The sequence below is a fragment of the Conger conger genome, chromosome 7, assembly GCF_963514075.1.
Source record: "Conger conger chromosome 7, fConCon1.1, whole genome shotgun sequence".
NCBI classification, from domain to species: Eukaryota; Metazoa; Chordata; class Actinopteri; order Anguilliformes; family Congridae; genus Conger; species Conger conger.
The window spans coordinates 52,170,910-52,182,585 of record NC_083766.1 but is presented as its reverse complement, the minus strand read 5'-3'; the positions used below and the strand labels follow the sequence as shown (position 1 = coordinate 52,182,585).

At 45.4% G+C, this 11,676-nt stretch overlaps 1 protein-coding gene across 1 annotated transcript; it reads right to left on the bottom strand.

The window, feature by feature from the left end:
- Positions 1 to 547: 547 nt before the first annotated feature.
- LOC133133340 (olfactory receptor 6B1-like) lies at positions 548 to 1,510 on the bottom strand. Its single transcript, XM_061249441.1, has one exon. The coding sequence runs from the start codon at positions 1,508 to 1,510 to the stop codon at positions 548 to 550; it is 963 nt and encodes a 320-aa protein (XP_061105425.1).
- Between the last annotated feature and the right edge of the window lie 10,166 nt (positions 1,511 to 11,676).

Sequence of the window (11,676 nt, the reverse complement as noted above, 5' to 3'; positions counted from 1 at the left end):
CAGCAGTAATGTTTTTAGTAGGGTTTTCTTTTATTATTATAATTATTTACTCTCAACATCTACTGGATAGTAAATCTGCTGTATGGAAATTAAAACATTTACAACGTGATAAATGTGATATAATATGGTTGACTATCAATATTCACAATGCAGACTCATTAAAGCATGTCTAAACATTCCAATAATTATTATTATCATTTTATTATTAATAAATCTAGATTTGCACTATCAAGCTCCAGAATAGAATATGGAGATGGATCATTTAACTTATTTTGAAAATGTCATTAAAATCTATGGTGAGATGAGGAATTATTTCTGGCCTCATTGGTCATTGAGGAAATAATGAAAAATGCAGAGACAAGAATATGCAAGCTCCATAATGTATATAACTCACATTAAGTCTGCTATAACACACTTAAAAAATCCCAACAGAATAGTTAATCATGGCTAATAGGTGATGACTACATTTTTTCTACATCCAGTTCCTAAATATTCTGAAATATGGGCTATTGCATTACATTAATGTTATTTAATATACACTCAAGTTTTAATCATCAACATCTGAAGAATGTGAAGCTGGGGCTATTTCAGATTTCAGTTTGAGCAGTTTAATAATCCGAACTCTTATGGCTTTAATGCTCATTCCATACATGGCAGGATTTAGGATGGGAGGAAAAATCAGAAAATACAGGGACATGAATGTACGAACTCCATAATGTACATAACTCATGTTCAGCCTGCTTTGACACATTTCAAAGAAACATCCAACAGAATAGTTAATCATGGCTAATAGGTGCGGACTACATGTTTTCAGCGCTTTCATTTGTGATTCTTTGGAGCACAAGCAGACCCTAAGAATGTGTATATATGAGTAAAGTATAATTACAAGCTGTGGAAAAGTGTAGACACCCAGTGCAAACAATCCAATGATGTTGGAAATTGTGGTATCTGCACAGGAGAGCTTAACAAGTGAATAGTTAACACAATACACCCTCTCTATTATTTTTCCACAAACTTTTAGGTGCAGGGTTTGAACAAAAAACAGTCCAAATGCAATATTGGGGATTAGCCAAGATAATACAACACACCTCAGCACTTTTGAAGCAGACATGGTGCTGTGATACTGCAGGGGTTGACAAATAGCAACATACCTGTCATAACCCATCACTGCTAAAATAGTAAATTCAGTTATTGCATATGTGTGTAAGCAATAGACCTGTGCTTGACAGCAGGACAAAGACACTTCATGAGTGTTTGACATTAAATTACTCAGAATGGGGGGTAGTAAAGCTGTGCTGCCATACAATTCATTAAATGCTAAATTACACACAAAAATATACATTGGTTCATGTAGAGCTCTATTAACATAAATGACTACAATAAGAATAATATTTTCAGTAATAACAGAAAGGTACACAAGGAGGAAAATGAAAAAGTATAAGTACTTCAGGTCTTCCATTTTGAAAAAGGTAGTCAGTACCATTGCTGTCACCATAGATTCATTTTCCATATTCTTTCTTGATTCTCCTCACAACACTACACAAAGAATTTAGGAATTAGACAGATACTATGGCATTTCTTTCAAAAACAGTATGTATTAACACCACTTCTCAAATAGTATGCATTGCATTCACAAATTGGTGTGAGATTCTGAAATGTAGCAGTTTTACCCATTTTCAAAATAAGCACTTTTGGACATAATTGACTTTAAAGAAGACCACAAGGGCACATGCACCTAGAATTTGTTTGATTTATTTTTCTTTGCATTCATGCCTTTGCTCCCAAATTTGGAATTGCCGTTATACTCTCAAGGATCACTGCACCCCTTTAATGACCTTCACCACAAACCATTTTACAACTATTTTACACAAAATGGGGAATTAGCTAAATAGCTCCAAACTGGCTCCAGTTTGCTCCCATTTGAATAAAGCACAGGTATTAGCCATTTACAGCCCAGTTAAAAGCTATATACAGTTATTTAAGTGAAAAGTGGTCAAATTAATGTCGATACAATACCACACAGTTGGTTTCTACCTTCCCAGTCTTGCTGCTGTTTCAAGTTGGTGTTGAGAAGTCTTGTGGCTTTAATAAATGTTGATGTGAATTCCCAAAGTCAATGTGCTCACGTGGTTTTATAACAATCCAACCACACTGCATTGTGGTGAAGTTTAAGGGGATGCTGCCAGTTCTATGGATCATGCTTTTAGGAATTGAAATCCAGGAACTCTTGGGAATATGCCTGACCAGACTTGAAATCAATTGCAATCATATACAGTTGTGTTGAAATAAATTGCAGTGCGTTAAAAAAAGTGAATAAAGTGTAAATATAATTTATTTATAAAAATATAATATATATAAATATATATAAATATAATATTTATAAATATAAATATTTTTAATAGCTTTTAGTTCAATATTTCAAATGTAGTGGAAACATTACACATTCAATTCCAAATTAAAGCATTAACACATTCCTTTTACAGGAAGTAAAGAAAAGGAATATTAATCTGCTCAAAAAAATGGCAGTTGACATTTTTCTCTTCAAACTCAAACATTACTGTATAAACTGAAGAAATATTTTACTTCACTTTAAATGACTGAACTAATATTTTGTTGGATAACCATTGTTTTTGATAAGTGCTGCGCATCTGTGTTGCATCGAGTCAACTTTTGGCACCTAGAAACAGGTATTTCAGCCCAGGATGTATGAAATTCATTCCATAGTTCCGGTGAATTCTCGAGTTTTGCTTCTGAAACTGCATTTTTAATGTCACCCCACAAATTTGAGGTTGAGGTCGGGGGATTGTGTTGGCCATTACCTCAATCCATTTTCTCTAGAACTAAGATGTTCCTTGCTTACTTGTGGGTTTCGGCATATGGCAACATAATCTCTTCAAGTATTTTGATGTGTTCAAACTGATCCATGATCCCTGGTATACGAACCCAACACTAGGAGATGTTAGGATTGCGCTAGTTCGGGGTAGGGTAATGACACTATACTAGATGGTATATCTGTAAGAATATATGACGAAGGAGAGATGGGGTTGAACTCTGTATATTTCCAGCATTAATATTCAGTGTTGCAATACAAACAGGGGTATAGAGAGAGTCTGAAAGAATAAAATAAAAATAAAATTAGGATCTTATTTCTTAACAGTAAATCCATAACTCTTAGGTACATAGGACGTATCTGCATTCACATACAAATAATATTAGCTCATTTATATATAAATGCATTGACGTTATGCATCTGATGCTTAAATCATATGCTGGAAACACATGCAAGACTAATTCCCTTTTAACCTGAATTTGTTCCTGAATACGGTTATTCCGCGAGTAAAAATGATACTGCATAATACGTCAACACAACACATGTACAGTCTTTCTTCCATACGGGAATACTATGCTCATTGGTAGTAGAAACGCCAGATGGTAATTCCTAAACTACACACAGAATACAGCACTCTCGGAGGAAACTTACGCTATATTACTTAAAGGAAATGATAACAAGAGCAAGTTTAACTGTACTAGCTAACAGGTTGCAAACACGTGTTGATTAACTCAACAAACATCATATTACGACAAACTTACTTATCGTCAGTGACTCGGAACACTCGGAATATCGAGAGTGGATTACTTGGGATAACTACGAGGATAAGTGCAGCAGGTAAACAACTTTAGCTAATTTGTCAGAGCGTGCTGAGTTGTGCCGTCTGCTCATTGCTGCAAGTACAGGAAAAGGGGAAAGAAACCAAGTAGGAAACACGTGAATTGAACACACAAACATATCGCGACAAATGAAGTATCGTCGGAATGCATATAATAGTCAAGCCTTTTCTACAGCCACCCCCAAATGTGCAAGGCACATTTGCTACTAATAAAGGCTTGTCAGCCAGTCTCTGGGGGGCCGGAGATCAGAGGAGCTTCCTCCTCCCCTGACGGGAGGGCTGGCAACATCACCAACCGGGCGACTGGACGGGTGTACACGTGTCCTTTGATGTTTACATCAGCTGATCTAATGCACCCATCATCGCTGCGATGAACCCTGATCACGTGTCCGATGGGCCACAGGGCCCGAGGCAGCTGAGGGTCCACCATCAGGACCACGGCTTTCTCCAGGAGCTCGGGAGGTGAGGCCTGCCATTTCTGTCTGGTCTGCAGGCCAGGTAGGTATTCCCTGATAAATCGGGACCAGAAATGATCCGCCAGGACCTGGGAATGCCGCCATCTGCATCGACTCAGAATTTCATTCTCTGGGTAGACCACTTGGGGAAGTGATCCATCAGGCCGCCCCATGAGCAGAGTAGAGTGCAGACTTAACTGAACGGAGTTCTCTTTCCCACACTCCGCCGAAGTGTGGGGCTGCAGGTGGGTTGAAGCAGAACTTAATCCTTTGGTGGGTGAGCTGTTTCTGTAAGGCTGGTGCCATGCTGCCGAAGGCTTCCTTCAGTTCCCTCTCTCCACCTTTAAAATTAGTCCCTCGGTCCGACCACAGCTCAGCAGGGCTTCCTCTTCTGGCGATGAATCGCCTCAGGGCCATCAGATAGGCATCAGCGTCCATGTTACTGAGGAGATCCAAGTGTACTGCCCTGGTAGTTAACACTTGAATATAATTCCCCAGCGTTTCTCTTGACGTCTGCCTATTTTCACTGACATAGGACCAAAGCAATCTACACCAGTTGAGTAGAAAGCTGGTTTGTGGAGTTGGAGACGGGCGGTGGGGAGGTCAGCCAGGGACAGCAGGCTGAGCTCTCCAGTGCTGGCACTCTGCAGAGGTGTGCTGGTGACGGCGGACTGCCTCCCGCCCACGGATGATCCAGTATGATCTCCGCAGCTCTGCAAAAATCCGCTCAGGGCCAGGATGATGCAGATCTTCGTCATACCTCCGGATGAGCAGCCGTGTCACTGGGTGAGAGGAGTCCAGGACAATAGGGTGTAGTGAGACATCCTCTTGCCCCTCTAGTCATCTGAGTCGCCCACCCACACTTATTAGGCCTGTAGCTATGTCCATTTCGGGGGCTAGGGTGAGTAAACGACTCCTTGCTAGGACGGGTTTCCCGGCAGCTAGAAGTGGGTAGTCCTCAGGAAAGGCTATTGTGCTCTCTGAAGAGCAGTTACCTCTGCTCGCCGATAATTGGCTGCACTGGGGGTGGAGCTGAGAGGCGGGAGCTCTTGAGCTGTGGTGTCCATGAGGTCTTGCCAGGTCCCGAACTCCGTGCCCGTTGTCTCAGGGGATGTCACTGTTACTCCACAGAAGGCGGCCTTGCGGAGTTCCGTCTTGTCCTCAGACGGTTCTGTGCTGGGCTGCTCAGGCCAGCTGTCAGCACTCTGAAGCAGGAACGGGGGTCCTTGTGACCACCGGTTCGGCTCAATGAGGGTTTCAAGGGCCTTCCCCCTCGTCAGGTCATCGGCAGGGTTATTCGCTGAGTCTACATAGCACCAGGTACAGCTTTCTGTTGACTCTTGTATCTCAGCTACTCTTGCTTCCATAAACACTTTATAACGACACGACTGGGAGTGTAGCCAGGTTAGCACAGTAGTGGAGTCTGACCACAACATGGTGCGGGCCACTTTCAGTGTGAGCTCCCTCTCGAGGACACAAGCTAGCTGTGCAGCCACAAGAGCCGCACAGAGCTCCAGGTGTGGAATTGAGTGCATGCGCTTTGGAGCTACCCGTGAGCGTGCAAGGATGCAGGACAGGTGGATGTGTCTGTCAGCATCCTCAGTCCTCATATATGCCACGGCTCCATAAGCCTGTTCTGAGGCGTCTGCGAAGATATGCACTTCACGGGTGATGCCCTCTAGGTTGACGTCAGTCGGCACATATGCACGGGGGAAGGCTACGCTAGGGAGGAACTTGAGCTCAGCCTCCCAGCTGGACCAGGCCTGCAGGAGCTCGGAGGGCAGGTTGGGATTGTCCCAGCCACGTTGCTTGTCCCACAACTGCCGGATGATGAACTTCGCCCGAGTGGAGAAAGGCAACAGGTAACCTAAGGGGTCATACTGTGTAGCTACAACTTTATAAATGTTCCTCAGAGTAGGTGTCTCGTACACCACTGGCCTGCATTTGTAGCCTAAGGAGTCTGTCTGCCAGTTCCAGCTGAGGCCAAGGGTTGATTCCAGCTCTCTGACCTGGCATCTTGAGGTAGGTGACTCAGGACACTCGGGTCATTGCAGGCCCACTGACGCAGTTGGAAGCCAGCAGAGGCTAGCAAGTCCCGGAGCCGGTCCACCAGCTGCCTAGCCTCAGCCATTGTGCGCACACTCTGCAGGCAGTTGTCGACGTAAAAGCAGTTCTCCACAGAGAATCTCAGGTCATCGTCAGGCTTACTGTGATCGATGACGTGCAAGGAGGCGCCGAGTGTAGGGCCAGGAAGGAGGTACTGATTCCGGGTCTGCTCCAGGTACTGGTGAGAGCAATTGAAGACAAGGCGATTTTTTTTCGTAGTGTGTGACGAGGTGATGGGGGATGTACCAGCTTTCTTTAGGGGGGCTCTCTTTGGCGACTTCCCTAACCTCACCTGCTTCGATGAGTTTCCGTATTTCTAACTTGTAGGCATCTGCTTGCTCTGGGTTTCTCAGGAGACAACTTTCTGTGCTGCGTAACAGAGGCATGACTGACTCCTAGGGGGCATGAAGCTGTGGCATACCTGCGTGGCGCAGTAGCTGTGTAGCGTACCTGAGGACCCCGGCGACTTCAGTGCGGAGAGTCTTGGCTTCAAGCAGTGTGATGGCCTGTTTATCCTGCTTTGACCGAGTCACCTCTTTCTCCCGCTGATGAGGCACGGTGTCCACTTTCCACAGCCGTTCGACGTGCTTGTACAACTCATCCGCCGACGGTGGTCCAGAGGTGAACAGACATTGTGCAGTGAGGCGTGGCCGCCCCGTGAACTGTATAGGGCCTTGAAGTGTCCACCCAAGCCTGGTGTGGACGGCTGCCGGACCACCCGGAGGGCCCAGTCTCACGGGTTCGACAGGTGTTATCAGGTGAGGCTGGTCAGAGCCAATGAGGAGGGATGGCTTTGCTTCGTAGAAGGCAGGTAAAGGAAGACCACGGAGATGTTTGAATTTCCTTTGCAGGCAGTCAACAGGATACGTGTGCTGAGCTAAGCTAAGGCGGCTTGCTGTGAAGGCACCATTAATCTTGTAGCTGGTGTGAGGCGTGGCAGCAGGGGAGATTCAGAGAGACACAGTGTGTCCGTGGAGTACCTGAATATCCTGACGCACTGTGCATAATGGCAGAGCTTCGGGAGGGCCTCTTATGCCAAGGGACTTGGCTGCGGCTGTCAGCAGCATTGTCCTCTCCAATCCATCGTCGAGGATTGCAAAGGTGTCTAGGGTCTTCTCCCCATAATGCAGGAGCACTGGGACGACCTTTAGCATGACTCTGTGACCAGTTCCAGGTCGGTCTAGGAACAGGGTGTCGGCGGTGGAGCTCGTTAGACAGCTCTCTTCCTTAACCACCAATTCTTTGTTGGCCTTTTCTGTTCTTACATTTATCTTGTGGAGGGCCAGGAGGTGTTTCCCCTGACAGAGGTTGCAGGGTTTCTTTAGCGTGCACTGGGCTGCCTGATGTGTTCGTGCGCAGCGCCAACAACGCTTGTTAACCTGGATCCACTCTTTAAGTTGTTCTTTGGATAGTTTCGCTACGTCACCGCACTGACTGAGATAGTGCTCAGTGCTCTCACAGTACGCGCAGTAGGGTTTGGCTTTTGCTTTTTTTCTTTGTCACACTCTCCCGTTGAGACTGTGAGGTGGACTCTGAAGCCTCTCCAGCGCCGTGTAGGACCGTCACTGCCTTCCCATGACGACTGTCACCCTTTGTGGTCTGCCTGTCTCTAATGCCTTTCACCATAGCTTGGCTGTCGAAGCCTTGACACCATGACTCGTAGCGGAGCCACTCGGAGAGGTCGTACAGTGTGTGAGTGGCCCCAGGTTGCTTGAACTGATACCGGCGGAAGTCAGCTCGCTGTTCATGGGGGAGCTTACTAAGCAGTCGAGCTTCAGGGCCAAATGTCTGCAGCAGGCCTACTAGTGACTGCACGTGAAGGGAGAATTTCTGGAACCCTGCTGTATCACTGTGCTTGACGTCAGGGGCCTCCAGGACACTGGCTATCTTCCTTAAGGTGAGTTGATGAGGTTGGCCGAATTTATCGTGCAGAGCGGCCATAGTGTCCGGGAAAGGGGTTGGTGAGTTTAGGTAGGCGTCGGCTATGAGCCTAGCTTCATCCAGCTTTAGGTGATCTACGAGTATCTGATAGCTGAAGAGTTCTGTGGCATCAGGTGGGAGCAGGTTGTCTAAAGCTATGCGTAGCCTAGCAAACTCACTCGGGTCAGGATGAGTGAATTTAGGTATAGTGGGTCTAGGGCCCCTGTATGCCTGTTCAGTCACAGAGGGCTGCAGTGGGGGGTTAGGTGATTGGGTGCTAGGTGCCGCCCAAGGGGCAGACAATGGGTGATGGGCTTGTATGGGCGCTGAGTACATTCGCCCTGTGTAGGCTGGAGAGGGGCGTGAGAGAGGCTGAGCCGGGTGTGTAGGAGGACGAGGTAGCTGAGGAGGCTTTACCTGCACAGGATATGGAGATGTCCTGCTATAGGAAGCAGGGGCTGGATTCTGCAGAGGCTGCTGTGTGAACAGTGAGGACGTGTGAGGTGTATACACAGGGTATTTAGGGGCATAGAAGGGTTGACCATAGTCTAGGTTTGATGCCTCTAGCTTAAGGTTGTGTATGCCTTTGCGTAGGCTCTCATTAGGTTTGATGCATGATGGAGGATCGGGCCATCGATCCTTCTCCTCGTCATCCTCCTCTTCGTCCTGTACTTCAGCAGGGTAACGTTCTGTGGCTAAAGCACTGGGTTGAAGTGGTTTATGGGTGCTATCGTGTGGATGCGGGGCATGAGACTGACTTATTTCAGCTTGTAGTAGACGAGTTACCTCTACCAGCTCTTTAATCTCACTATGTGCTTGGTTAAGCTCAGCTATGCCTGACTGAAAGGCCTGTCGTGATTGGATCAGTTTACTGTTCTCCTCTTGAATAGCTCTGATTTCTGCCTGGAAATGAGAGGCTAAGTATGTGCTTTGCAAGTGTGAGGGGTCATATTCTTCAATATTCAGATCTCTTCTCTGGGAGTGGTCCGGGCTAGCTCAGGAGTCTCGGGGCGAGCAGCATTCCCATGGAGGCTACCAGGACGAGTCTGAGGGAGGTGACCTCGGACTGAGGCCTTCAGTTTTCCAGTCAATTCTGGAAGGCCCTTTGCACGCTCATCGATGCCAAGGCTCGCCTCTCGTCAGGTTTCCTCCCCCAGACCAATGGGCAGATGGAGCATCTTAATCAAGAGTTGGAGAAGACGGTCTGCTGCATGGTGAAGTCACCTGCCTCCTGGGTTGACTCCCTCCTGTGGATTGAGTACGCCCACAACTCGTTGCCCATCTCCTCCAGTCCCCATTCGCCTGCTGCCTGGGCTATCAGCTAGGGGTCGACCGATATGCATTTTTCAGGGCCAATACCGATACCGATATCTGATGTCCTGGAGTCGCCGATACCGATATTTGGCCGATATTCTAGACCGATATTAATTTATCATATTTGACTTTTTCAATAACAAAAAATGATTAAAGATATTGAATTTCTATTCTAAATACCGTCTATAAGGAATAAGAAACAATATAAAGAGTTGAGAAAAGGATGCTTTTAATGAGAAAATGTATAAAACAGTTTATTAAGAAATAGTAGAAAAATTGAAAATGTTGAAAATGTAACAAAAAACAGTTGTCTTAAGTCCATTTAAATGTTTTATTTGATGGTCACTGTACAAGAGTGGGCTGAACGGTAGTTTTAGTGGCAGATGACCTCTTTTGTTTTTCCTGTGCTGCCTTGTAGAGATCAGCGTGATTAACTTTTAGATGAGACCACATGTTTGAGGTGTTTTTAGTTTTAGATGTTTCAGAGCCAAGTTTGACAGAGTTGTTGCATTCTTTGCAGAGTGCAGTTCCTGGTGGTTGTTCTGTAAAGTGCTCCCAAACAACACTCTTCGGTCCACTTTTTTGTCCAGAAGTCTGTAATTAGAAAAGGAATAATAATGAATTAAATGCACAAAATTATTTTAATCACAAAGAGCGTGTGTGTGTGTGTGTGTGTAAGGCTAGTTGTATGAAATTAAAATAATGTTTCACTGACTTCATTTTAGCCTATGCCTAGCCATTCATTGCAAGTAATTCTGCAGCTTATGACATCCATATGCAGTATAGGCAAAGTACAATTAAATTGACATGTTTATTTGCCTACCTACACTATGTTATAGTAACCTTTTCATTACCACAGACGCACATAGCCAGGACATAGATAATAGGCTACTGTTTATTTGGCTAGGCACACTAAATAGGCAACACTACGTTCTCTCCAATGATAAGCTCCACCTCAGGCACAGAGAGGCAGGCACAGAGAAATGCGCACGCACTTTGGAGCAGTGTAAGCGGAGTCGTGTCGACTGTAACCAGAGAATGGGCTAGAGAGACAGGACGTAGACGGGCTCTGCTGTAACGCAAAAAAGCTTGAGCAACAGCATTGAGGAATGCTGGTGGGACTATTGCAATGCAACAATAAGGGAATTCGCTGCCATATATTTGATGTTCCTACTTCCTAAATTAGACTGAAAGTTATTTGTGTTTACCGTATGGAAGGGCAAAATGCGGAGTGCAGCTGGACTGAAATATCCACTCCGAGTAGACGTCTGGGGCAGTCTACTTCGGCAGCGGCTTCCTTCCGCGGTTGGAAGCTAGACTATTCTCTACTGGATCGTGCTTAACTGTACGAACAAAATAAGTCTGCATTTCATTCATTTATTCCTCGTTGGGTTAAGACACGTCTGAAATTAATAGGTTGGGTGGCAATGATAACACATAGGGGCTGAATAGTTCAGTAGCTTATTAACTAACACCAAACGCATTACAAAGTGTTTAGAAAATGTAAGCGAGACTTAACCTTCTACTTCAAACATCAACCATAAGCTCCACTCTAGAATCTTTGCATAAAATACTTAAAATGAAAATAGAAACACTGACTAGCATGGCCACGGAGACCACTAGCATCCACTTAGGGGCATTGCAGCGTTAAATGTACATCAGCTTCATGTTGAAATATGCAATCTTACTTCAACATACCATGAACATTGTTTACCTTGCCAACATACCCGCGGTAAGCCAGTGCTATCGTAGTTGTTGAGCAAACACTATTGAAATTTACTTTAGGACTAATATTTTTAGTCACAGTAAATTTGAACCTGCTGAATGTTGGAATTAACATGAGATGGCGCATTTTGGACAAATATCGACAAAAGCCGATATCAGAATGGCCGATACCGATATGGACCGATAAGGTAAAAATTTGTTGTGCCCGGCAGGCCTGGAAGAAAGCTCAAACTGCTCTGTTGAACAGTGTAACGAATGTAAAGAAAATGACCGCCACTGCTGCCCTGTCCCCTGTTACACTGTCGACCAGAAAGTCTAGCTGTCCTCCAAGGACATTCCCTTCCACTCCACCTGCCACAAGCTATCCCCCAGATTCATTGACCCCTTCACCATCACCAGTGTCCTTACCCCATCTGCGGTCAGACTTTGCCTCCCACCTTCCCTATGCAGCATCCATCCTGGTTTCTTCATGTTTCACGGGTGAGGCC

Excerpts from the sequence above, each read along its gene's own strand:
- LOC133133340 (XM_061249441.1), bottom strand. The coding sequence starts at position 1,510 with ATGGAAAATGAATCTATGGTGACAGCAATGGTACTGACTACCTTTTTC.